Below are 27093 nucleotides of genomic sequence, written 5' to 3' on the forward strand. Positions count from 1 at the left end.
CCTAGCGGGCAGCCCCGCCCCGCTCCCCCGCGGGCAGCCCCGGCGGCGGCCGGCCGGGCAGCAGGTGGGCGCCGGGCAGCAGGAGGGCGCCGGGCAGCAGGTGGGCGCCGGGCAGCAGGTGGGGGCCGGGCAGCAGGAGGGCGCCGGGCAGCAGGTGGGCGCCGGGCAGCAGGTGGGGGCCGGGCAGCAGGAGGGCGCCGGGCAGCAGGTGGGCGCCGGGGCAGCAGGTGGGGGCCGGGCAGCAGGTGGGCGCCGGGGCAGCAGGAGGGCGCCGGGCAGCAGGTGGGGGCCGGGCAGCAGGTGGGCGCCGGGCAGCAGGAGGGCGCCGGGCAGCAGGTGGGCGCCGGGCAGCAGGTGGGCGCCGGGCAGCAGGAGGGGGCCGGGCAGCAGGTGGGCGCCGGGCAGCAGGTGGGCGCCGGGGCAGCAGGAGGGCGCCGGGCGCGCCGCTGGGCCGGCAGCGTGGCCAAGGGCTGCCCGAGCCCCGGGGTCACGCCGCGCCAGCCCCCTCAGGAGCGGGAGGCTCCCAGCCGGGGCACCCCGAGCAGGGCTTGCTGCCTCCTCCCGGGCCTCGGCCGCTCGGGCCGCGTACGCCGCTCGGCTCGGCTCGGCTTTGGTGCCTCCTAACGCCTGTCCCGTGGCGTGGGGGCTGGCAGGGGCTGCGATCCGGGACGGGGCTGTGCAGGCCGGCCGCAGACTGAGGCGGGACAGGCCCCCGCGCCCGTGACAGCGACTGCCCCGGCCGGGGCACAGACACCAGCATCGAGCGCTTCGTGCTTGCCGCACAGCATGGACCGCCGGTGGGTTTGAGAGTGGGAGCCTGCCGAGCCCGTTCCAGACCCACCCCATGGCTGAGCAACAGCCCCTGGCCGTGAGCAACAGCCCCTGGCCGTGAGCAGCAGCCCCTGGCCGTGAGCGGCAGCCCCTGGCCGTGAGCAACAGCCCCTGGCCGTGAACAACAGCCCCTGGCCGTGAGCGGCAGCCCCTGGCCGTGAGCGGCAGCCCCTGGCCGTGAGCAACAGCCCCTGGCCGTGAGCAGCAGCCCCTGGCCGTGAGCAGCAGCCCCTGGCCGTGAACAACAGCCCCTGGCCGTAAGAAACAGCCCCTGGCCGTGAGCGGCAGCCCCTGGCCGTGAACAACAGCCCCTGGCCGTGAGCAGCAGCCCCTGGCCGTGAGCAGCAGCCCCTGGCCGTGAGCAGCAGCCCCTGGCCGTGAACAACAGCCCCTGGCCGTGAGCAGCAGCCCCTGGCCGTGAACAACAGCCCCTGGCCGTGAGCGGCAGCCCCTGGCCGTGAGCGGCAGCCCCTGGCCGTGAGCAGCAGCCCCTGGCCGTAAACGGCAGCCCCTGGCCGTGAGCGGCAGCCCCTGGCCGTGAGCGGCAGCCCCTGGCCGTGAGCATCCTTTTCACGGTGCAGCACTGCTGCTGGGGAGGGCTGGACTGCACCGGGAAGGGATTCTGCAGGACGGTCGGCAGCAGAGGGAGCTCAAAGAGAACTTTTGGGGGCTGCTCCCAGGGCTGCTGCAGCTCGGTCGGGGTCAGACGCGGTAACTGCTGGCAGGAGTCTTCGCGGATGCCTCTTGCCCAAAAGAAATGAAATCTTCTAGCTGAATGCCGAGAACAGGACAGGGTTTGGGACAACAGACTCAGTAAGAGGTTTCCTTATCGAGTCTGTCACGTGTACAAATACACTGGTGAGCAGCTGGTACAAACAGGGGTAGTAAATGAGCTAACTGTGTTTGGGATGTTCAGAGAATTAGATTCAAGAAGGAGCTAAACATGGGTGAGAACTAAGCTGCCTGATGAGAAGAACGATTTGATTAATTTACTCATAGTTGTGAAAAGAGTTTATGTGTGTAGGCAGAGAGGGACCTGGGGGTGCTGGTTGACAGCAGCTGAACATGAGCCTGCAGTGTGCCCAGGCAGCCAAGAAGGCCAATGGCATCCTGGCCTGCATCAGGAACAGTGTGGCCAGCAGGAGCAGGGAGGTCATTGTGCCCCTGTACACTGCACTGGTTAGGCCACACCTTGAGTCCTGTGTCCAGTTCTGGGCCCCTCAGTTTAGGAGGGACATTGAGAGACTTGAAGGTGTCCAGAGAAGGGCAACAAAGCTGGGGAGGGGTCTGGAGCACAGCCCTGTGAGGAGAGGCTGAGGGAGCTGGGGTTGCTTAGCCTGGAGAAGAGGAGGCTCAGGGGAGACCTTCTTGCTGTCTACCACTCCCTGAAGGGAGGTTGTAGCCAGGTGGGGGTTGGTCTCTTGTCCCAGGCAACCAGCACCAGAACAAGAGGACACAGTCTCAAGCTGTGCCAGGGGAGGTTTAGGCTGGAAGTGAGGAGAAAGTTCTTCACCGAGAGAGTCATTCATCATTGGGATGTGCTGCCCAGGAAGGTGGTGGAGTCCCCATCCCTGGAGGTGTTCAAGAGGGGATTGGATGTGGCACTTGGTGCCATGGTCTAGTCATGAGGTCTGTGGTGACAGGTTGGACTCTTCCAACCTTGGTGATACTGTGATATGAGCTGGTGATCACAGCTCTGTCAGCTTGGCTTTGCTCCCAGGCAAAAGGAAAGCAGAGCAGCAGAGGCTCCAACTAACCCAGCATTAAAGAAATCCAGTGGCCATGATGATGAATAATTGCTGTCACTAGTGCAAATCAACACGGGGTTAGGGAAAATCATGTCTGTCAAACTGTATTTCTAAAACAAGATTACAAGTGTCACTAACAAAAAGCTTTCTGCTGCTTCTGTAAGCACCTCCCTGGCTAGGAAATCACATTTGATTGGAAAGGTAGAAGCAGATAAGCTCAATCTGGTTCACCCTGGTGAACACTCAGCACTCCAGTCCTCAAATAACTGAAGGGAGAACCATCCTCCAGCAGTTCCTTCCCAGGGAGGTTCTGCAGGGACTGGGTGTTACCTCACACGGTTCAGTGTTGTGTTGCTGTGACTTGAACCAAGCCCCAGCTAAGATCCCAGACAGAAGAAGAAAGGCTGCCTAGCAGCGAGTCAGGTGTAAGATGTGCTCAGTGCAGGTGGGCCAGCAGTGTGCATTCCCATGCAGGCACCAGCAGCCTGAGAACTGAGGACCTCAGGATGATGCTTTTTCGCCCTGGATGCCTGAAGGACTGCCTTTAAAAGAAACCCTTGATCTAATTCCCAGTCCTGCAGACTATCACTGAGAGGCATTTGCCACCTGCATGAGGTATGTGTGTACCCTTTCATGAGGCTGGCAGGCATTTCTTAACTCAGTTCTCCTGTGTTGCAAACCAGTGAGTAACACCGTGGCAGCTCAGACTTGGAGCAGCAGTGGCTGTGTGAGGAAAGCAGGTAACTCCGCAAAGGCCTGAGGCAGCAACAGGGAGTAGCCAGCCACGGGTGGTTGTGGAATGTAGCTCTGTGGCAAAAGGATGGAGAAGATCCTTGGATACACAAAAAGGAAAGAAAACATCTGGGTTGGAAATGTTGTTTGAGCTCTTTCCTTGGCTCCTGTGCGCTCCCAGCTCCCCAGTTCCGCTAACCACCGCTCCAGAAGAAAGGGAAGAGCTGTGACGTGAGTAAAAGGCTGTGAGGTGCCCCTTGTCCTGTCTGGATCAAGGAGCTCAAAGCTATGTTCTGATAGGAAAGGAGTGACTTGATCACATTTGGACAAGGCTGGATCTGGAAAAAGGTCTGGATGCCCCCAAAGGGGCGGGAGCAGATTTAAAGCTTCAAGATTCAGATCTAGAAAGATACTTCAGCAACTGCCTAACCCCAGTAGCAATTAAGTTGTTGGGCTGCAGAGATCCCTCCAGAGCCTGCAGTTCTTCTCCTGTGAATGCCACAGAGGTCTATGGACATGTTCTGCATTTAACAACACTGAATGAAATCACCCCAGGAGCAGAACTTGTTCTTGCCCTTCCTCCCTTCCTGTGCCAGCCAGGTTCTACCCTAGGGCTCTTCCCTTGGGAAATGCTTGTGCCATGGTGTCCAGTCTTGCCCAAGACAAGCTCCATGCAGCCCCTCACTCCATGACCCTGCTGGCTTTCTCCCAGCACACATGCCTGCAGCCAAAGCACTCAGATTTTGTGTACTTGGAACTGGCCTCAAGCAGAAAGAAAGACATCTGGGAGCAGAGAGGCTCTCCTGCTGCTCAGCGTAAGGCTGCGGGCCGAGACTTGGCAGATTCAGACTCAGGGCAAACAGTAATTAACAGAGTGAGTAACTAAGCATTGGAAGAGCATCCTGAGTTCTGAGGCTGGTTCTTCACCACTGAGTCTTTTACACCACAATTTCTTTCTCTCAAAACAGTGCTCTAGTTCAAATGGGAGTGAATTAGGTCAGGGGAATTCTCTGACCTAAGGTAGGTAGAAAATCTTGCAGATGATCCACATACTCCCTCTGGCCTTGTGACTAATTCTCTTTGGTACAGCTATTCCTGATGGCAGTGAGATTGCTTGGGCCTGTGCTTGCCCTCAGGAACTTACAGGCTAATTACATTTGGTGTGGCAACCCATTAGATACTCCAGAGACGGCATGCAGACTCATTAGCGCGGCTGCGTGATGCCTTTGCTCTTTGAACGTTGTCACACCATGCAGAGCTGGCAGGGTTCATGGTCTGCCACCACTGCTGCTGCTTTGTGCACAGCTCCTGTGGTTGCTCCTTGCTAACCCCCCTCAGGCTTTCCAGGCACGGGCGCTGGTTTCGGTTGTTCCGTGGGTTGAAACTGCAGTGGCTGAGGTCACCCTGAGCTTGAACAGAACAGAACAGAACAGAACAGAACAGAACAGAACAGAACAGAACAGAATAGAATAGAATAGAATAGAATAGAATAGAATAGAATAGAATAGACCAGGTTGGAAGAGACCTTCAAGATCATCACGTCCATCCTATCATCCAACACCACCTAAACAACTAACCCATGGCACCAAGCACCCCATCAAGTCTCCTCCTGAACACCTCCAGGGATGGTGACTCCACCACCTCCCCAGGCAGCCCATTCCAATGGGCAATCACTCTCTCTGTGTAGAACTTCTTCCTCACCTCCAGCCTAAACCTCCCCTGGCACAGCCTGAGACTGTGTCCTCTTGTTCTGGTGTTGGTTGCCTGGGAGAAGAGACCAACCCCCACCTGGCTACAACCTCCCTTCAGGTAGTTGTAGAGAGCAATAAAATCACCCCTGAGTCTCCTCCAGGCTAAGCAACCCCAGCTCCCTCAGCCTCTCCTCATAGGGCTGTGCCCCAGACCCCTCCCCAGCTTTCTTGCCCTTCTCTGGACACCTTCCAGCAGCTCAACCTCCTTCCTAAACTGAGGAGCCCAGAACTGGACACAGGACTCAAGGTGTGGCCTGAGCAGTGCTGAGCACAGGGCAGAATGACCTCCCTGCTCCTGCTGGCCACACTCTTCCTGATGCAGGCCAGGTTGCCACTGCCCCCCTCCACATTTATCTTACCTTTGATGAGACCCCGTTGTTGTTAGATTTTTAAGAAGCAAACCCCTTGTTACAGGCTGAACAAGCTGACTGTTTGAGAAGGCCTGGCAGCCCAGAGTGCTGCAGAAGATGTGTAGCAGCTCAGCCATCAAGAGCCTGGGTACCCCCACACCTGCAGTGCCTGTGAAGGCAGCTGGTCTGTGGTGTCTCCCAGTGAGCAGGACATTCATGGGAGGTGGGATGTGATGGAGAAGAGTAAAAATATACAAGTTACAGCAAATGCAGAAAGCAGCTGGGTTCGGTGCAAAGGAGCTGTTTGGCTTGGAGCTGGCTCCAGGCTGCTCTGAATATTTTTAGGGTAGGCAGTCAGACTCTTGCTGTGAAAAAATGAGATCTCTACTTGCTTTGGAGTCTGAAGCAGTCCACCTCATGTATTCCCTTTCCCCTTTAAGAACAAATAATCACAGAATCAGTCAGTGTTGGAAGGGCCCACAAGGACCATCTAGTTCCACCCCCCCTGCCATGGGCAGGGACACCCCACACTAGAATGAGGAACTTGGGTGAGTTTTGAGATGCCACCACAGTCTTGGGCATGGTGGGGTGTGAATTAGGCTCTGGGGGCACGAGTGTCCATTGGATGTCATCTTCACATCTTCATCTGGAGCCACCCTTTCTAGGAGAGCTCAGCATCCCACAGCTGCACAAAGCCACCCTCTTCATTCACCTTTTCCTACCAGTTTGCATCACTTCTCTGCTTGTTGTGTGAATAATAGGTTTTTATGACTGTTAGCCAGCATCTTTTCCTGGAAGGAGGGGGAAGGAGAGCAGGGTGGGGAGGTTTTTAGTTCATGAAACTGTTACTACTTGCTGACAAGGTCACTGAGTATCTTTGGGAGAGGGAATTTGATCTTCTTCCAAGTAACTCAGCAGGAATTTGCACTGCAAAATAAGTCTGCAGCATGTGTATTCCAGGAAAAAAACAGCAGGCATCGACCCACAAACCCACACAGACACAGAACAGAGGAGCATTTACAGTCCCACTGCCTGTGGACTTAAACATGTCTGAGGAAACAGCACCAGTGACCACAGAGTGTCCATGTTCTTTATGATGACTTGATTATCTTAGCTCTGGGCCAGTGGAGCAGTACAGGAGCACACCCTCCTGCTAGACCCACCTCACATTAATTCAACCTCATGACAGCTCCTCTCTCACACTTCAGATGTTCCTAAAGCTCCATCCAGCCCAGGAAAATAAGATCACAGTGAAGCAGATGTGCAAGAAACACATTACAGCTGTCTCAGCTTTTCACATGCAGGCATTGGTGAGGCTAACACTGGTGGAGTCCTCAAGACAGCATGAGAGTGTTCCAAGTGTCTTGGTTTTGAGAAGCATTTTGGGGGGCCCTGAAGGACAGTTGGAGTTTGAGCCCTGCTCCTGAGGAGCTCTGGTCACAGGGTACACGTGTGTGAGGCCCAGCAGGCCTGCAGCCCCAGGTCTGCAGAAATGGGCAACCCAATGCTCCGTGGCCACATGGCCCTGCAGGCAGCCACGGGCCATAAGCAGTAGGAATCAGCACGGCCACGGCAGACCTGGGCCCATGGCCATCCCACTCCCTCGGGACTGGGAGGTGCTTACAGGCTAAGGAGGACACTGGCTGGCTGGGCAAGAGCCTGAGTTGGTGCACAATGTCTCAAGCGCTGGCTGGCTGGCTCCAGCTGAGCAAGAGATGCTGCTGAGGATGTGAGCCCCGGGGGACAGCGTGCAGCTCCCTGGCAGCACGGGACCTGAGCATCCTGCTGCTGGCTGCACGGCTTCCAAACCCAGCCGCAGAGTGGGGGCAGAGCAGAAGTGTTTACATAACCCTCTGGCGGTGAAATGGGTCAGCAGGTCCTGTGGGAGGCGGGGAACGCAGTTTTGAAGGGGCAAAGAGCGTCTCTGTACTCGGTGGTAGCAGGACAGTCCTGCTTTCCTGGAGAGCCGGGCAGGAGCCTGGTGCCTTGTCTCTTGTCCCTGGGGCGCCCGCTCTGGCCACGGCTCTGTGAAGTGGAACAGTGCTGCTGTTGTCTTTAAAATCATCTGTAATTCCTTGGACACAGCACAAAGGGAGGCACCCATCTGCTTGTTTTTCCCCCTCTGTTTGTTCTTCTGCTGCTGTTGTTGCTCTTCCACAAACGTCCTTGTTTGTGTTACCAGCAAACCGAATCATCCCACTCAGAGGAGAGTTACACAACCGCAAGCCTCCTGAGGTTTCAGTGGGATAGCAACTCTTGCTCCATAGCCCTGTCTCCGCTCCTTGCTCCAGATGTGCAGCTCCTTCGGCGTTCCAGCTGTGCTGTGCTCTGGGCTATAAACCAGACTGAGCAGCTAAAGGAAGGCTGAAGGGGAAAGCTGTGTTATTTCCACCTTGTAAGGCTTGCAGAAATGAGCCTGGCTGCGTTAGCATGAGGTAGATCTCCCACAGGGAGCTTGAATCTGAGTGATTCATATAAACACTTAAGGGAGGTCAGTCTCAGTTGAGCTTCCCAGTCAGATAAGGTGGGTACCAGTGTGCAGCCAGCAGAGCCACTCTCCATCCCAGAGCAGCACTGACAGAAAGCTGCCCTCCCTCCTCACTGGGAAGCAGCAGCATGGCTGCTGGGTAACAGCAGGTAACCTGGGCTTTGGGTAGCTCTGTCTCCTGGGGAATTGCAGTCGTCGTTTCTGCCTGGTGCTGGGGAATGTTCTTGGTGCCTTTGGTGTGGGCCATCTGGAGAGGAAGATCTCATCAACCTCTGGAAATGCAGCCAGGGTTATGATCACCTTCTCTTACAGTTCACCTCTGAGAGAAAGAATCTTAACCGGAGGAGGTCTGAAGGGAAGGCGAGTTACAGGTATGTGCACTTGCTGTGTGTGGATAAGGTGTAAGCAAAGCTGCTTGCTTTCCCTCTGGTCTGCACTGTCTTGCTTTCCAGGAGCTCAAACCCATCCCTCCTGTTATCTTTCTGCCTCCACCCACACGCACCACATGGGGCTGGCTTCTGGCCTCAGCGCTGGTACAGCTGGGGGTGGTGTGCATGACAATGGTGGCGGGCTGGGAGGTTCCTCACTGCCATGCTGAACCTTTAGCAGCTAGAAAAATGCCACTGCTGGGGCACCCACCGGCACAGCATCTTCTGTGGATGACTTCCACGGGGCACTGCTCCTCTCAGCTTGCTTTGGGCCCTGCCTGCCCAGCGTGGCAGATGGCTCCTCTGTCGCAGCAGCTTTGCGGGCGCTGGAAGCAGCCCTGGCATCGGGGGATGCCGGTGGAGCTGCGGCCGAACCAGAGTGCATCATTCTGAGCACGTAGCTGGCAGCCAAGTTGCTGCATCACTTCCAGATGTGAAGCAAGGGAGTTTGTTTTAGCCTGTTTTTCAGGCTTTTTAAAGTCTTTCTGGTTTGCTTTCCCAAGCAGCACACAAACACCCTGCACACATCTGTCCTGCACACATCTGTCCTGCACACATCTGTCCTGCTCCCTTCTGCTGAGCTGCACGTTCCCAGCGCTGCTCACTTACTGCTCTTCCTAGATGAGACTCTGACCGAAGTCTCATCTGTGTTCTGAGGCAGGTCAGCACTGAAATCCACACACAAACTATTCCATGGCCGCTCTGCCTTTGACCTCCATGGGCTGGGGAGGGCCTGCACTCACTCAGCAAGGAGCCAGAATTCCTTTAACATGGGGCAGTTTGAACTGGATATGGGCTGTGATTCTGGCCAACCAAAGTGCTCCAAGGGGGCGTTACTGCTGAGGAACTTTCTGTCTGTCTGGGCACCCTGGAGAAGGGGCAGAGGCTGCTGCAGAGTCATACTGAGTCTTTATTTCTCCAGGGAAGTAGGGGTTTGGACCTCAGTCTCAATGGCCCTACCAGCATACTGCACTGGTGCCTCAGCTTCTCAGCTAACATGCATTTGCTTCCTGATCTTCTTCTGCCTGTAGGTTCAAGCAACCTCCTTGATAAAGCCTGGAGCTTTTTCTGGGGAATTAAACACTAGGGAGTGGGGGTTAAGCTGTGACAGGAACTAAAGAAGTGCCCAGTGCAGGCTGCCAATGCTTCTTCTCAGGTGCTAAGAAATGAGCATGATGATGCTGCTGCCCTTTCTCCTCACCTCAACTTTAGGCTGGAGGTGCGGAGAAAGTTCTTCCCAGAGAGAGTTGTTAGCCATTGGAGTGTGCTGCCCAGGGAGGTGGTGGAGTCACCATCCCTGGAGGGGTTCAAGAGGGGATTGGATGTGGCACTTGGTGCCATGGTCTAGTAGTCATGAGGTCTTGGGTGTCAGGTTGGACTTGGTGATCTGTGAAGTCTTTTCCAACCTTGTTGATTCTATGATTCTGTGATTCTTTTCAGGTGCTAAGAAGTGAGCATGGTGATGATGCCCTGGTTGTTGCTGCTCCTTCTCCTGGTCAACTTCAGCTCCCCTGCACCCAGGCTTTCGGTGTGTACCTTTTAGCTCTTGTCTGTACAACCTCCCAGTGATTTCCAGTCACACAGCAGTAGGTGCTCCCCCACAAGGAGAACAGACACTTCCAAAAGCAGAGCAAAAAGGCTCCTGGCTGCAGCTAAAGCAAGGTTGCTCTTGCTGTCCTGGTTACACAGGGTTTTCATGGCATTAGGGGCTGTGCAGCTCTCAGGGTGGCTGGACTGACAATGCCAAGAAGTTAACAACAACCAAACCTTTTTTCTTTTTTCTGGCCACTTCATCCCCTCAAGGAAAGTTGTGTCCCCTTGTTTCTTGTGAGTTTTCAAAGGGAGAAGGGGTGCACATAGTCTGAGGCAAGCTGTAGCCTTCTGATGAGCAGGTATTCCCTGGGCTGTCCTAACAACATACAGAGCTTGACAAGGAGAGTTTGGTGAGCTCAGGGCTGTCTGCAGCAGGCCCCCCTGTGCCTCCAGCCTGCAAAGCCTCACCTGTGGAGGACAACCAACAGGCCTAGGAGAAGGAAGAGGCAGCTGGGAGGCCACGTTGGAGCCACATTTGTGCATGCTTGGAAGGCTGCTGTCATTGGCAGCTGCTTGTTTCGCCTGTGCCTAGAACTGGTGCTGCACTGGCATCGCTCAAGCCAGCCTGTGCAGAGCAGGAACAGCCAGTGTGGGGCTGACTGCATGGGTTTCTTGGTTGGCTTAGAAGAGATTTTGCTCTGCTTTGTTATGTTTTTAATGGAGCAACACCAGCCAAAGGCTAGATCCTTGCTGAAAATACTTAGCCCAGCCAGTGTGGGTCAGATTCTGATCTAGGTTATGGTAATGAGGCTCTGAAGTGAGAGTGCTGTAGGCTCACTGCTTCCAGCTGATCTGTGCCAAACACCAGCTCTTTCATCTTCCAGCTGTACAAGAAGGCACTCCAGGAACCTCTCTAGTGTTGCCTGGCTTCAGTGCAGGAGCCAAGTTTCCCTCCCCTTATTACCCTGAGCAGTTTCACAGTTTGCAAGCACTCCCTTTGGGTTCATGAAATGGGAGTCAGGACAAATGGCTTTTGTCCAGAGTAGCTTTCTGCATATGTGAGCCCTCTGCTGTGGCACTCAGTTCAACAGCTCGTTCTGTGCAAGGTTCATGTGTCCTGGGGAGAGACCACCAGCAAGTTGTCTGGAGCCACAGAGACAGTGTGATGTGTCAGGGTCCAGGGCAGACTGCTGCTGCTTCTCTCTCTGCCTCTCTGTTCTTATCACTGATTGAAGTGAGGGCTGTTGGGGTTTTCTCTCCATAGGAAAAAGATATCTGCCTCTTGGACAACAACAAATTAAGACAAAGGTTAAGACAGCTTCAAGACTTGCTTTACTTATATGAACTGCAGCTGAAGGACATCCTGGAGAACACTTACCATAGAACAAGGAGTGGGCTATTCTCAGGCAACAGGAGTGTGCAGCATGAAACACTTCTACCCACAACCAGTGGAAACTTGATAGTCTATGACCAAGGTACAGTCTGCCATGGTGTATGACACTTCAGCTTGCTGCAGGGTTCATTTCTCACTGCAGTGTCCCAGTGACCCTGCTAAAGGCCTTAGAATGTTTGAGGTGTGTTGTGTGGGGGGAGAAGGGCAAACTGATGACCCTGGTACCAGCAGACATCCCCTGGGTCCAGAGTCAGCTGGCCCAGCTTTAGGCAGCTATGGCCCAGCTACAACCACAAATAATGTCTGCAACTGGGCTTCTCACCTGGGGCTCTGGTGCAGGGAGGAAAAGGAACCTCTCAGGTGTTTGCCATCAGACCTACTTCAAACATCTGCTGTTGGCAGAGAGGGGTCCTGCTCTGGGAGAGCCCCTTTCCCCTCAATTCCTTAGGGGAGCCCAGGCTGCCTGGCTCGGCTGTGACCACTGAAACCTGTTTGAAGGAGCCCAACCTCCCTGTTCCTCAGTTGTCCCCGTGGCTGTGGCACAGTAGCAGACCTCTGCTCCTTGGTATCACTCTGAGAAAGTGATCCTAACTGGCACTGTGTGCTGGCCATGATTTAACCTTTGTGGGCATTACATTGAAAGTGTGAAACCTGAAAGGCTCTCCTCTGATACAGCCCTTGTAGAGCTGGCCACAGGGGGTTGGCCTGTCCTTGAAGAGATTTTGGGCCCTGATCCGATATGAAGTGCAGAGGAGGTTATCTTCCACATGCAAATCAAGTTCCTGCACATGATCTTGCTGACAGAACCAGTCTCTGCCCTGCATCACTCCCACATTGCGGCCCCAGCCCGAGCTGCAGCCATGCTTTATCTCACAAAAGACTTGGGAATGACCCCTCAGAGGGCATGGTTGTGAAGGCTCTCAGGCCCTGCTGCTCTTTGGCTTGCAAACCAGTGGTGCTGCTGCCTTACTGAACCATCTGCCTTGGCTCTGCAGGCTTGCAGGGCTGTGTGCAGGCTGGCCAAGAGTCCCTGTCCCACGCAGCCTCTCAGTGACGTCTCCCCTGGGCTGCACATACGCCTGTGCTTTCCCCCAGCCCCCTCACCGAGCCAGTGACCCTTTGCCTAGATTGCTCTGCAGTGTACGACCGGAGGAAGGCAGAGAGCGGCTACTACCGGCTGCGGCCCAGGGCGGAGCGAGAGCCCTTCCTGGCGTACTGCGACATGTCTGCCGGCGGCGGCTGGACCGTCATCCAGCGGCGCGGCGGCGGCGGCGAGGACTTCAACCGGTGCGTGCGCTGTGGCTGCCTCAGCAGGGCTTGCAGCCAGGCCTCCAGCCCCCTGCCCCGCTGCCTGCCCACGCCCTGCCTCTGGGGAGCAGGAGGGGGTGATGACACGGCTGTGCGTTAGGAGAGGTCGATGTCACTAGCAGGAGGCAGTCTTTGAAATGAACCTCAACATCTTTTCCACGGCCTCTCTGCATGAGCAAGCTGCACATGGGTGCCCATTGGCTTTGTCCTTACTGGGGGCTGTTGAAGGATCCAAACTGGCAGGCATCTGCTGTCAGCACAGGCTGAGACCTGTTGAAAACAGCATGTGCTCTCCTATCAGGAATTACAAGAGGACACAGTCTCAGGCTGCGCCAGGGGAGGTTCAGGCTGGAGGTGAGGAGGAAGTTCTACACAGAGAGAGAGATTGGCCATTGGAATGGCCTGCCCAGGGAGGTGGTGGAGTCACCATCCCTGGAGGTGTTCAGGAAGAGTCTGGATGAGGCACTTGGAGCCATGGTTTAGTTGATTAGATGGTGTTGGGCGATAGGTTGGACTGGATGATCTCAAAGGTCTCTTCCACCCTGGTCTGGTCCATTCCATTCCATTCCATTCCATTCCATTCCATTCCATTCCATTCCATTCCATTCCATTCCATTCCATTCCATCCCATCCCATCCTATCCTATCCTACATTCAGCACCATTCAAGAGATGCCAAACCACTGCTCCAGGATTGTCCTTCCTCTGTGCAAAATCCCAGAGAGCTGACTTTCACCTGGAAGTATCCAGGAGGAGAGATGCTCTGGTACCACAGTGCAGAGGACATGTTCCCCATGCAGATTAGCTCTGTCACAGCACACACAGTATCATGGCATGTCTGGGCTCTCTTACAGTCAGTGCAGTCCATTGCCAAGTCTCCTCAGCTGGCTCTAAGCTCCCTTGCCCACAGTGGCAGCTATGCAGCTGTGATAGTTCAGCTCTCAGCACAGGTGAATGAAAAGCATTCTGAAGCAGTGCACTGGCTAGTCTGTAGGCCAGGCAGAATGAACATCCCTAGTGGCTGCATGAGAGAGAGAATAAACACAGGGCTGGTGAACCTGGCAATGATGATACACAGGTAGTACATCATAATATGAAAGGTAAGACATAAATGCAATGGTGAGAAGAAAGTAACCCTGGGAGCTTCCTCTTGGAAAGATGAAGTCAGAGAGCACTGATGAAAAGCAGGGTTGTATCTTTGATAGCTGAGCTGCCACATCCAAAGTGATCCTGGCAGAAAGACGAGGTGAGAGTGGTCAGTGAAGCAAGCACAGATTTAAAAGCAACAGGAACACAAAGCAGGGCAGGTATTTTCCTTTCAACTTCACCTGCAGGCTTTTGTTTGCAGCTCCTGAACACTCTCTGATTCTTCACTGTACCACCACCCATCCGAGACTGCAGCCTGCCACCGACTGCAACTTCCATTTCATTGTAATTGTGCCTTCCTGAAGAACAGCATCAGGAGCTGTGCTGAAGACCAGCATGACAGCTGCTGCTTTCCTTTCCCACCTAACTGACAGCCCCATTCTGCAAGCCCTGCACCTGGCAGTTTGAGGGTTTGATGCCAGTATACACGAGCACAGGTTTAGCAGGGGTGAGCTGTGAGCTCCATTTGCTTCTGAGGCAGTGACAAACCCCAGCTCAGCTGGGGGCGAAGCACAGACTTGTAGGAACGGTGTCTAGAGGTACAGATGGAACTGTGCCATAGCCAAGCATCACAGACTGATTCTCTTACATGCTGAAATGGACACTTGTATCTCACTGCAGGAAGTGGGACGATTACAAGCTGGGATTTGGGAAATTCCAGGGCAAGAACGACGAGTACTGGCTGGGCAACGACCACATCTATGACCTGCTCACTAGAGGTGCATGGATTCCCCCTGCATGGATTCCCCCTCCACAGATCTCTTTCCAGTTTGAATGAGACAGTTCATCTAACAGGACACCACTTTGTGTTTAGGGGAGACCTCATTAAAGATTGACCTGATGGACTGGCATGGGGAGAGACGTTACGCCATCTACGAGCGTTTCCAGCTCGCAAACGAGCAGGTAAAGAGCAGAGCAGTTTGCTTGGCTGGTCTGTGGGGTGGGCATCTGCTCATCCAGCATCAGCTGCCCGGGGGGGGGGGGGAGTCACCATCCCTGGAGGTGTTTAGGAAGAGACTGGATGGGGTGCTTGGTGCCATGGTTGAGTTGATTAGATGGTGTTGGGTGAGAGGTTGGACTCGGTGATCTCAGAGGTCTTTTCCAACCTGGTCTGTTCTAGTCTAGTCTAGTCTGGTCTAGTCTAGTCTGGTCTAGTCTAGTCTAATCTAGTCTAGTCTGGTCTAGTCTAGTCTAGTCTAATCTAGTCTAGTCTGGTCTAGTCTAGTCTGGTCTAGTCTAGTCCATCAGGGTTGTGATTACAGCTCTGCAAAACTTACCTGCTCTGGTTCCCTGGGATTCCTGATCTGGCTGAATGACAAACAGCCTTGGGAGCAGGGATGTAAGCCTGGGGCTTATTCCTTAGGACCGCTGAGTGCCCAAGGGACCAGGTGGCCATGCAGGTGCCCTCTTGCCTACTCTGCTGCTGCATGGAGGGCAGCTCTCTGCTGCAGGGTACAGGGATTCCCACATGCATTTACCTTGACCTTTATAGGTAAAAGTCTTCTGTGAGGGAGGACATAATAGTTTGCACCTCTGCAAAGGAAATGACTCCTGTTCTCCTACTTCCTGGAAGAGTGTTTCAGGCTGCCGCGCAAGCAGCAACCAACAGAACAAGCCCTCTTTGTTTTGAAACAGTGAACTCTGATCAAAGAGCAGGTCCCTGTCTTGAAGCTCCTGCAGCACTGCACTCGGTGACAGAGACACAGAAAGGCCACAGACAGACACAGAAAGGCCAAAGACAAATACATCCCTGTATTTGCATGTTTTCCTTCTAGCTTTAGGCAGTGCCCTGCTCTTTGCATTTTCACCTTTCTGAACACCACACCTCAGTAGCCTGAACAACCAAGGACTTGAGCTCCACTGCGTGGCCCAGCCTTAGTTCCCCACTCCAGAAATGGACACATGGAATTTGGGTTGCAATTGGAGATTTTTAGTGAAGAGTATGAACAACCTCATTTGAATGCCTTAGCCCTGTGTTTTCAGAAACAAAATGATGAAAGGAGGAAACCCACAGCACAAAAGCAATCAGCTGTCTCATATCAAAGGTTTCTGAGATCTGCTAGCTGTGCACAGTGGAAATGTTCTAAGTATTCCTGCCAGGACTGGATCATTTATCTAGGAATCAGAAGGCTTTTAGTTCTTGGAGGGGCACACTTCCTAAGGAATAATCCTATCTGAACAACTCATCAGCTTGTGAAAACCACTACTTGGCACAGTTTTAAAACAGAGTAGGATAGGATAGGAATAGAATAGAATAGAATAGAATAGAATAGAATAGAATAGAATAGAATAGAATAGAATAGAATAGAATAGAATAGAATAGACCAGACCAGGTTGGAAAAGACCTTTGAGATCATCCAGTCCAACCTCTCACCCAACACCATCTGATCAACTCAACCATGGCACCAAGTGCCTCAGCCAGGCTCTTCCTAAACACCTCCAGGGATGGTGACTCCACCACCTCCCTGGGCAGCACATCCCAAGGGCCAATCTCTCTGTCTGGGAAGAACTTTCTCCTCACCTCCAGCCTAAACTTCCCCTGGCACAGCTTGAGACTGTGTCCTCTTGTTCTGGTGCTGGGTGCCTGGGAGAAGAAACCAACCCCCACCTGGCCACAACCTCCCTTCAGGGAGTTGTAGAGAGCAAGAAGGTCTCCCCTGAGCCTCCTCTGCTCCAGGCTAAGCAACTCTTACTCTCTCAGCCTCTCCTCATAGAGCTTTCTGCCAAGTTCATGATAATCTAAGGAAGAGCCTTCCAGCTTGTTGTATGCTGTATCAGATGGTTACTGAAAGGTGTTAAAGCCTGAAACCCCTTGTAGCAGCAGCTTCTTGAACGTTTAAATCCCTGTTGAGCTACCCTGGCATCATTAAAGCATGGCTCCAGGTGAGCCTTGAGTTCCACAGCCATGCTTCTGAGAGGGGGTACAATGGCCAGAGCCGATCTGATCTCAAAACCAGGAGGCAGGGCAGGAAGAGCTGGCACTGCAGACATGCTCCCTGTGTTCTGGCAGGCCAGCTACAGGTTGTGGTTTGGCTCCTACTCTGGCAATGCTGGTGATGCTCTGTCTGGGGGGAGCAGCTTCGAAGAGCAGTGGTCAGCCTCTCACCGAGGGATGCAGTTCACCACAGCTGACAAGGACCACGATCGCTTCCTGGCCGGCAACTGTGCAGCAGAGAACAAGGGTGGCTGGTGGTTCAACAGGTATGGAGGGAGGCTGATTCCTTTCTGGGGCACAGAGTGGGGGTGGCTGTTCAGTGGAGAGGCCTTGCCTGCCGTAGGGCAGCTGGAGGTTGCTGTGTGCCCTTGCCAAATCCGAGATGTTCACAGCACTACAGACCCTCAAAGGAAAGCAGTCTGCTGCTTTCACTCTGAAGCACAGAGGTGAGCTGCATTACTTTTAGGGAACTGGCCACAGATAACTTCCTTTCATGGAAAAAAATGGGTCACAATAACGCAGGGGAGGGAGGGGGAAGGTTCCTGGAAGGAAAAGAGCCCAATAAGAATTCCTTAGAGTGCTTTGGGTTGTGCCCCAGGAAAGAAAGCAATTGTAGCCACTGCAAGGTGAAGTGTGTGTGAAGAATACTCTTCTGTTGCAAGCTGCTCCTTAGCAGTCTTGCTGATGCCATGTGAGCATACCCTACCCATCAGCAGGAAGGAGCTCAGGTCACCAGGTGTTGCAGCATGGACACACTGCCCCCAGTTTTTCTCTGCTTTAGTGCAGGATGAGCCTTTTCTTTGAGCAGGTTCTCACCACATGCAAATGGAGTGGAGCTACAGAAATGTACATCAGGAGTGGGATTTGCCTCAATTAAAAGGCACCTGCATTTCCAGGGATCAAGATGTAGCTGCCTGTGCTTGAGCTGGATCCTACCAAACGGCACTGCACCCCTGTCTGAGCAATTGAATCATGTCCTTAATTAACACACCTGAAGGAGCCAACACACTGCATTACCTGCCCAGTGCAGGTGTCTGCTGTGAGATGACCCACATACTTCTCTAGGCCCCACTCAGTGCAGCAAGCAGATCTCCATAGGCTGTTGTAGGACCTGGATAACCAGTTTGGCACAGACAGACAGAGCTGGGTCTCCAGGTCTGTCAATGCATCTTGCCCTGGTGCTGTGTGAAAATTCTTCTTCCCTGTCACAGTGCAATGCCTTCCCAGACTAACCCTCATCTCCTTTCTCTCCCCCTGCTGCATCACCACCAGGTGCCATGCTGCAAACCTCAACGGGCACTACTACAGGAGAGGGAAGTACAGCGGGCCCCACGATGACGGTCTGGTGTGGTCCACGTGGCATGGCATGTGGTACTCACTGAAATACTCAGCCATGAAAATCAGGCCTCCATCTTTTCTTGACAGCCAGAGTGGAGATGGTGAGGACAGTCAGGTCAGCTGAAACCTCCTGCTTAGGAAGGAGAAGCAGTAGAGGCTACAGGAAATGGTGCTGACTGCCAGCCCTCCTCTGCTGCCAGTCGCCAGCCCTGGCCTGTGAGAACTGGAGCTGCACCTGCTTCTGCTAGCTGAAGCTGACATCCCAGCTGTTTGAGCACAGCCAGCCAACAATGTAATGGAAAACTGACAGGTCTCAGTCATGGATTAGGTTTGGTTTCTCATCAGTTTTCAGGAGCTGACTGGTGATTATTTATGAGACGCTCCCTGCATCTTCGGTGATCAAGTATGATCTGTAGCTACCTGGACTCCTCAAGGGCCAAGTCTCTCTCATCTTGATGTTAGCTGTCAATGCTTTAGTCACAAGAACATAAGAATAGAAATGGTGAGGTGATGAGGACTTGGCATTCATCTGGTGTGCCTTTATTAGAGCTTTGTTCTGGATCAGGAGAATATTTTACAGCAGCTCTCCCTGTGGTCCCAAATTGCCACACTTCAGCTGCAGAGCAACCTCAGTGTGTGAAACCAAACCAGTGGATGGACAGGCTCCAACACAGGGGGGTACAGGAAAGCTGGGAAGGGACTTTTCACATGGGTTTGGAGTGATAGGATGGGAGGGAATGGCTCCAAACTGGAAGAGGGCAGATTTAGACTGGGTATCAGAATGAAATTCTTGACAGTGAGGGTGGGGAGGCACTGGAACAGGTTGCCCAGGGAGGCTGTGGATGCCTCCTCCCTGGAGGTGTTCAAGGCCAAGCTGAATAGGACCTTGAGCAAGCTGCTCTAGGGGAAGGTGTCTGTCTTTCACAGGGGGATTGGAACTAGATGATTTTTAAGGTCCCTTCCAATCCAAACCACTCCATGATTCTATGAAACCTCTCACAACAGGGACAGTGTAGACTGGGTTTCATTGCCAGCAGCTTCCCACTGCAGATCCACTTCTACAGCAACACACAACACAGCAGATGAAGGGAGACAAAGCCAATGCTGCTGACCAGACCTGGGCACCAGATAACAACTGGGCAGACTGTGCTAAGCTTACGATGAGCACAGATCTCCTTAGGCATAAAATCCAGTCATGATTCACCTGTATGCTCTGGTGTCATTAACCAGGTGACAGGAGAATCAGCCAGGGGAAAGTGATTGCATCTTGAGACACACTGCCCTCACTGTCTCAGAGCACAATGAAAGAGCAACACCAGTGACTGGGAGAAGTGGAATACTGAGGATTTATTTCCCACAAGCTCTTAATAACAACAGTTTAAAATGAACAGCAGTTACCAGCCTGATGCATCATGTAACTTCCTTGCTACAGAGGGAGCCTTTTCCTCTGAAGCACAATAGCTTTTCTAACTGGTAGTTCTTCTCCATTTACTTGCCTTTAGGTCCATACCTATTGTCATTTGCATTGTATACCCACAAAGGATGAAATAAAACCATCTGAGTAGGACTTAACGCTCTCTGTCTGGTGCTCCACAGTAGGAACTTGAAGGGAAATTTGGATCAAAGTCTTAATCAAGCTCACAATAATGAAATGCATCCTTCTGGTGCTGGCTCTGGTGCCTTTGCACCTCCTCTCCTGGGTAGTGAGGAGGGCCTGCAAGGTCAGTTTCATTTCCATGGCTCAAGCTGTGGAGCTACTCAAGGTATGGCTCAGTGAGGCCCTGGGCAGCCTGGGCTAGTTGAGGATGTCCCTGCTGACTGTGGTGAGGTTGGACTAGATGACCTCTGGAGGTTCCTTCCAGCCTGGACCATTCTATGATTCTAAGCTGTCCTGAAGGCAGTACAGAGACATGTGAAGGCCCAGTGTAAAACTTGGTTTGGTTCCTGTAATTTGTCAAGAGGTAAACCCTGCTCTCACTCCTTCACAGACAGCCCAGTGATAGCAACATGAACACCAGAGTTCAATGAGCCCCAACACCTCTGCCCTGTTAAGGCTGCACTGCTGCCCTCTCCCCAAGCATTGGCAGTGCCCATGGAGAACAGAACTGGCACCTACAGCTCTGAAATGAGGCTGCCCTGGTGAAAAAAGGGCTGTGGACAGCCAGCACTTCCTGTTCCCTTGCTGACCACCCATGCTGTATTTCACTGTGGTAAGAGCTTAGTGCAAGGTTGTAACTGCATCCTGGGGACATGATCCCAGCACAGAACCCCTCTGCACACGTCGTTGTGTGGCCACTGATGCCCTGCTGAGGGCAGTCAGAATGACTTTCACCCACACAGAAGACAGAAATGTGAGTGAAGCAAGTTAGTGCCTTCTGGCAGACAATGCTCAATCCTTCTTCCACGAAGGGTTAGAGCAGCAGGGTAGAGCTTACAGACGAGTGCTGCTCAGTTCTGCAGGCTGGAGATCAACTGCAGCACCAAAGGGACAGCATTAGCAGTTTGACAGTTCACTGAGCAGCCCTTAGCCCATGCAGTATGGAGTGTCAAGCTGGGCTTAGTCAGGCAACCACTACCCAGTCCACTTCCCCAGCTGGGTAAGCGCTGAGCAAGGTGAACTCTGGAGTACAGAGCCTGTGCTGGAGCAAGGCATCACAGCTGGACTGCCTTCAGCCAGCATCACTGTGGTAACAGCAGTGTTTTCTCTCTCACAAGACAAAAAGGGGCCAAGATGTGACCAAGCTGGAGAGAAGGGGTCTGCCTTGCTCTCTTAGATGTACTTAAGCCCATCTAACACATCACAGTAGCTGTTCTGAACACAGCCCAACACTGAGACAAGGTGGAAGGAAGCAGCATCTGGCTTGAAAGAAGGCTCCCTGTTCTCTGACCTCCTGTGACACAGGGAACCCCTCAGAGATGCAGGGGTGGCAGGCCTGTGTGCAGGGCCCAGCAGCTCCCCCAGCAAAGCCCAGGAAGTACTGCAGAACACTTTTCATCTCAACGAGCAGGGTAGAATGTCACTAGCAGAGTACTTTTCTGACCTGAGGGCTACCACCGGTCTCAAACCACTCTCACAGATGGTTTGGTAAACACTTGGTGAATGTTGCTGTGCTCTACTTTTCATCCCCTTTTCCCCTGGGGTGTCCCATGCTGAGAGCCTCACCGCAGCTGTAAACAGACCCTGGAGCCCCGGGGGCTGAACGCGGGCAGATCGCTGCCTTGGGGCGACCGTGCTTCACACAGGGGTTACCCACCCACCGCGCTGGTAACTAACCTGAGCAGCAGTTGCTTCAGAGGTCTGCTTTCCAGCTCATTTCAGTCAGTTTAAAGGCTCATTACATTTGCTTAGCCTCGGATAGGTCCTCGAGTGCTCTCAAAAGCTGTAAGGAGCATTTCAAGGCGACAGTTCATGGGAACGCGCAGCCAGATGGAAAGCTGCGCGGGGCCACGGGGCTGAGCACTGACACAGCTGGCGCAGCTCCGGGGAAAGAGGGAGCTCCCATCACCCTGCAAGTCAGAGCCGGCCCTCCAGCAGCAGCTGCAAAGTGTTACCCATCAAAAATGCCGCTCAAATAGCAGGCTTTGGCTCCAGGGGTGAAACCCAGAGCACCTGGCTCCCTGGGAGCTGCCACAGCAAAGCTTCTCGCTCTCTGCCTGTCACATCGCAGGCTTTGGCCATTCAGGGGGGTGCCACCGGGGGCTGGCTGATGCACAGCAACATTGCTCTCCCTTTAAAACTGTCGCTGAGTTTGGGAAACAAACAAACCAAAACAAAGTGTGGGCTTGGGAAATCTCTTTCCACTCAGCCAGCCAGCTCCAGACAGAGAGCAGCCTCCTGCCAGGGAGCAGAGCACGGCTGACTTCTGCACACCCACAAGGCAGCTGGAAGGGTGTGTAGGGCTGGGATGTTTCACAGTATCACTGCCACATCTGCCTGAGCCTACCTTTTCTCACTCTGCTCCCCGGGCAGAATCCTCTTGTCTTGGTGCTGCATTCCCCTGGTCTTTGCCAGCTCCCTGGAGAGCTGCTGTTCTAACAAAGGCCAAGCGAAGTCTCCAGCTCTCTCTCTCTGACCTGAGCTCTGCCTCTGTCCTTAACTGGGGGTTCAACTCACATCTGAGTACTTGCAGCCGGTTGTAATCGCCAGTTTGTGATCTCTGGCTTTAAGGCACAGCAGAAAAGCCCAGGGTCACTTTTGTGCTGCCCCCCAGGACCCTCCAGGAATCACCAGATGTCCCCAAGCCGGTTTATTGGGCAAGAACTCAGCGAACAAACGTGTCACTGGCTGCTTTCCTTCATAACTGACTGTGAGCTTGCTGCAGTAGTGCTACTGCCAATTGATTTACATCTAGGAAGAGTTTAACAAAGGCAAAGATGACAGTGGAAGGGTGTGGTGACTCAACAGTTCTCTCACTACCTTTTGCAGGTGCTTGGACGCTGCAGGAACATTCCTATATGGACTGAAGTTCGCTCGCCCGCTCTCATTGCCCTCCCAGCAGCGTGCCCTCTCCTACTCCTTCCCTGCAGCTGTTTGTGTCTCACTGCTTTCTTTGTATAAATATTGGCAGAAAGAAAATATCAAAGTCTTACATGGTGAAAGATGCCCCCTCCATTTCAAACCCACTCCAAGTATTTAGCATCAGTGGTTGGAACTCCCCTGGAAGCAGGTAAAGCAAACACCACCCCCTGGCTTCCCTGAGCACCTACAACACATTGACACAGGCCAATAGTGACTGCCAGAGAGAGCACTCCCAGCTTGAGGGGGTCCTGTCTTCCACATGAGAAATGGTTCACTGACTGGCAGGGGTGGTTGAGGAACTGGTCAACAGGTGCTTTAGGACACCCTAGCCTGCTAGGTCCACAGGGTGAGGAAGGCCAGATCAGTGGCAGTGGCGATGTACGCTGCGTGACACGGCAGCGCTCGGTGAGACGGCATCTCCTGGCCTCCACGAGCACATGCCTTCCCAGGGTGTTTTCTGTTTATTTGCACACAGACACACAGAAAGTAGTTACAAGGAAGCATTTTCCAGTAATGGGAAAGAAATGTGTTCCCACAAGCCAGACCTGGCTCATCATTCCCCTCTGCTCCCCGTGGGGGTAACACGATTCCTGCTGCACCTTCCAGCAGGAGCCAACAGCTCCTGCGGAGCCTCTCCTGTGCGTGCCCCTCCTGTGGGCTGTGCTGAGTGGCTCAAATCACCAGCTTCTCCATGCTCAAGGTACTGGTTTCATCCTCTTCATTTGAGCCAAAATATCCAGGGAGGTCAATCATCTGCTGCTCTGCCTCCGTTAAGCCAAAGGTAGTGTTATCATAGAAGGCAAACTCAGGGTCCAAGGGGAAGCTCTGGCACTTGTCCTTTCGGTACTGGGCAGGGCTTGCGCTCAGACCTCTCTGGGCGCTGTCTTTGCCAGCTGAGCCCGTCTCCTTCCTCCACGCACCCCGGGGGTTAGGTGAAGGGCCCCTCTTACTCCTGCTGGGCTCAGGCTTGGCAGCTGCCTTCTCCTGAGACGCAGGCTGGCGGTCAGTGATCAGGTCCAGCTTCCTCGCCGGGGCAGCTGCCCTCTGGTGGGGCTTTGTGCCCTGTGCTTCAGACCCCAGCGCAGCGCTGTGAGGCTGCTCCAGCTTTTCACAGGCTGCATTGGTATTCCTCGATTTGGGCCGCACCCTGTCCTCCTGGTCCCAAGTTCTGGTCCTGGCACTGTAGAGAGGAGTCTGTCGAGGGGTGAGGGTGGACATGCTTCTCTCTCTGAAGGGCCTGGCCTTCTTGGTCTCATGGAAGCTGGCTGTTCTTCTAAACTGCGAGCTCCTGTGAGAGCCCCGCTCGGGGAAGTCCCCTCTGTTATCCTGGTGCCTGAAGTGAGCTCTTCTCACCAAGGTTTGGGTAGGGCTCATCGCAGGATTGGCCTGTGGGAAGGGGAAGTCCAGCCCGGGGTGAGAGCCTTCCCCCAGGAACTTGGGCTGGCTGGCTGGCTGCTCCAGAAACGGAGACTTGATCCTGAACTTGCCGGCGGCTGCCTCGTCTTGGCTCTCCGGGCCGAGAGGAAGCACGGCGCTGGCGCCCACCACCGTGTCGGTGAGGGGATTCTGCGAGACGTGGTACACCTTGGTGGTCTCGGTCAGGCCCTTCTTCTTCATCTCCTTCAGCTGCTGCTGTGCCAGACGGTAGCTGAAAATGGGAGGGATTATCTTCTGGGCGTTGGGCTGGAAGCTCTCGCTGCCAGAGGCGTCGTCCTCCTGGGCGAACTGCAGGCTTCTCCGGTAGGTGAGCGGGATGGTGACCGGGGGCTCCCCGGCCTCGGCGAAGCTGTCCCTCTGCTGGCCGCCTTGGCAGATGTTCTCTTCGTCGGAGTTCTTGCGGAAGCCAGGGGAATGGACGGAGTTCCGGCGGACGGCGGCGCTGCACTTCTGAGCTCTGCAGAGCTTGCGCCACAGGGTGATGAGGACGGTGGCAAAGATGATGAACAAGCACAGGGAGATGCCCGTGACAGTGACTATGTTGTTTGCTTTCTGGTCCTCTCCCGGCTGGACAGAAGGTGGGGCGGGAGGCCGGAGAGCTGTAACAAAGAGCAGGCGTGTGTCAGAGGCGCAGTGCCCTCGGCGTTCTGGTGTGGGGATGGGTACTTTGCTCCAAATTAACCAACCACCAATTAACACAGCACAGGAAGGAAAATCTGCTCAGCCTTGATGACTTACTACTGATGACTTCAACCTGGCAGGAGCATATCTACTCCCTTTAAAGCAAGGCTCTCATGGACCTTTTAAACGTGATCGTTTCTTTTGCCTGCTCTGCCGTGGCCACAAGGCAATCCCTAGGACAGGGACAGCCAGACCAGAGTACTTGCCCTCCTCTGTGAGGTACATGAAGATCCCTTGGTGAAAAGTGCCATAAAAGGGCCAAAAATATCATAGTATCATAGTATCAGTCAGGGCTGGAAGGGACCACAAGGATCAGCCAGTTCCAACCCCCCTGCCATGGGCAGGGACACCCCACACTAGATCAGGCTGCCCAGAGCCTCATCCAGCCTGGGCTTAAACACCTCCAGGGACAGGGCCCCAACCACCAAATAACCCACCCCAGGCCAGTACTTCGGGTATCCAAATTATTTTTAGGCTAGCTGAGGTGGGTGTGAGAATCACAGTGGGGCTGAAGAGCTGAGAGGCAGCACTGCACTGGCAGTGGGGCTGAAGAGCTGAGAGGCAGCACTGCAGCAGCAGTGGGGTTGAAGAGCTGAGAGGCAGCACTGCACTAGCAGTGGGGCTGAAGAGCTGAGAGGCAGCACTGCACTGGCAGTGGGGTTGAAGAGCTGAGAGGCAGCACTGCACTGGCAGTGGGGCTGAAGAGCTGAGAGGCAGCACTGCACTAGCAGTGGGGTTGAAGAGCTGAGAGGCAGCACTGCACTAGCAGTGGGGTTGAAGAGCTGAGAGGCAGCACTGCACTGGCAGTGGGGTTGAAGAGCTGAGAGGCAGCACTGCACTGGCAGTGGGGCTGAAGAGCTGAGAGGCAGCACTGCACTGGCAGTGGGGTTGAGAGGCAGCACTGCACTTGCAGTGGGGTTGAAGAGCTGAGAGGCAGCACTGCACTGGCAGTGGGGTTGAAGAGCTGAGAGGCAGCACTGCACTGGCAGTGGGGTTGGAGAGCTGAGAGGCAGCACTGCACTGGCAGTGGGGTTGAAGAGCTGAGAGGCAGCACTGCACTGGCAGTGGGGTTGGAGAGCTGAGAGGCAGCACTGCACTGGCACTGGGGTTGAAGAGCTGAGAGGCAGCACTGCACTGGCAGTGGGGTTGGAGAGCTGAGAGGCAGCACTGCACTAGCAGTGGGGTTGAAGAGCTGAGAGGCAGCACTGCACTGGCAGTGGGGTTGGAGAGCTGAGAGGCAGCACTGCACTGGCACTGGGGTTGAAGAGCTGAGAGGCAGCACTGCACTGGCAGTGGGGTTGAAGAGCTGAGAGGCAGCACTGCACTGTCAGTGGGGCTGAAGAGCTGAGAGGCAGCACTGCACTGGCAGTGGGGTTGAAGAGCTGAGAGGCAGCACTACACTGTCAGTGGGGCTGAAGAGCTGAGAGGCAGCACTGCACTGGCAGTGGCCAGTTACACTTTTCTTAGTGCTCTGAGGGTGCTTCTTCCACCTCTGCCCACTGCTGCAGTCCCAGAGGATGAAATCTTCCCCTCCACAGCAGACTCCTAACTGGGAGAAGGGCAGTGCTGTGGTACCACTGGCACTCTGGTATTGATGCAGGAGAAGGGCACTCAAAGAGAAAAGAATGCTCTGCAAACCTGTGATGTGAGCACCTCAAGAGCTTTCCCCAGCCCTGCTTCCAACTCTCACCTGCACAGTGCAGCACGCTGCAGGTGGCTGGGGCAATAAGAGATGAATAACTGAATGGCAATGTTTGTGACAAGGAGCTCAGCACTTCAGTGGCAGGTCTGAGCAGAAAACAGCATGGCTCATGGAGGGATTGCTTCAGCAGCTCCTTTTAGTTTCAGAGAGCACCCACTTCACAGCTTCTTGTGACTGAATATCAGCTTCCCAAGGCCATGAAAATGGTGCTGGAGCACAACACTGCTCTGTTCTGATTGTCAAGAGCTGTCCACGAGGCTGTCAGCAAAACTGAACCAGTTAACAACCCCTCCAGTCTCTAGTTTTATCTCTAACCCAGAACCTTCCATCAAGATGATGCACAGTTGGCATCAGCATCAAGAACAAGACCACTGCCTGCTGAATCCTGTTTGGAGGATCCCTGAAACTTGCATTCCACCAAATGTCATCATGCCTGGGACACAGAGCATTGCCACTCTGGGGGCTCTGGTGGGAAGCAAACACACTGACCCCAGGGGAGAAGGCAGGACCAGCACTGGCCTGGTCAGTACCACCACAGCAGAGCAATCCATTCATTGCTCATCCCTCTCTCAGTCTCACAGCTATGGCCTGAGGGCTCCACTTCCCACCTGTATGGCACACTGCATGCATCATTTGGAGTAGAAAGCTAACAGACAGCAAACAGTGAGGCTTGAAACAAGACTTAGTCAACTAGATTTGCTTCTCTCCACCTAGCTCTGCCACTAGACTGCAGGCTGGCCTCATTTATTCAGCCATTTGCTCCATCTGCTGGGCT

At 54.1% G+C, this 27093-nt stretch overlaps 2 protein-coding genes across 10 annotated transcripts in view; one reads left to right on the plus strand and one right to left on the minus strand.

The window, feature by feature from the left end:
• Positions 1-36: 36 nt before the first annotated feature.
• On the plus strand, positions 37-19551 carry LOC137454869 (fibrinogen-like protein 1). Of its 7 annotated transcripts, none has more exons than XM_068165242.1 (9): positions 37-100; positions 8213-8271; positions 9769-9856; positions 11126-11336; positions 12382-12541; positions 14328-14425; positions 14521-14609; positions 16717-16907; positions 17914-19551. In XM_068165242.1, exons 3-9 carry the CDS (start codon positions 9785-9787, stop codon positions 18101-18103), a joined length of 1011 nt encoding a protein of 336 aa, XP_068021343.1. In that variant the 5' UTR covers positions 37-100; positions 8213-8271; positions 9769-9784; the 3' UTR covers positions 18104-19551. The 7 variants fall into 7 exon arrangements, with proteins under 7 accessions (XP_068021343.1, XP_068021346.1, XP_068021342.1 ...); XM_068165245.1 differs by having other exon boundaries at positions 48-64; XM_068165241.1 differs by lacking the exon at positions 37-100 and adding an exon at positions 288-336.
• The window catches only part of THSD1 (thrombospondin type 1 domain containing 1), a 38188-nt gene continuing 30406 nt past the window's right edge, over positions 19312-27093 (minus strand). For all 3 annotated transcript variants that reach the window (XM_068165233.1, XM_068165235.1, XM_068165234.1), the window contains one exon: positions 19312-24534. In XM_068165233.1, coding sequence (XP_068021334.1) covers positions 23171-24534 — 1364 coding nt within the window. In that variant the 3' untranslated portion in view covers positions 19312-23170. The remainder of the gene's footprint in view (positions 24535-27093) is intronic.

The sequence above is a fragment of the Melanerpes formicivorus genome, unplaced genomic scaffold (assembly GCF_026170545.1).
Source record: "Melanerpes formicivorus ecotype bairdi unplaced genomic scaffold, bMelFor1.0.p_v2 SCAF_87, whole genome shotgun sequence".
NCBI classification, from domain to species: Eukaryota; Metazoa; Chordata; class Aves; order Piciformes; family Picidae; genus Melanerpes; species Melanerpes formicivorus.

Bases quoted from the DNA above. Each gene is read 5' to 3' on its own strand.
- LOC137454869 (XM_068165242.1), top strand. From the start codon at position 9,785: ATGGTGATGATGCCCTGGTTGTTGCTGCTCCTTCTCCTGGTCAACTTC. The intron at 14,426-14,520 runs GTGCATGGATTC...CTTTGTGTTTAG, and splicing joins CTATGACCTGCTCACTAGAG to GGGAGACCTCATTAAAGATT. The intron at 14,610-16,716 runs GTAAAGAGCAGA...GTGTTCTGGCAG, and splicing joins TCCAGCTCGCAAACGAGCAG to GCCAGCTACAGGTTGTGGTT.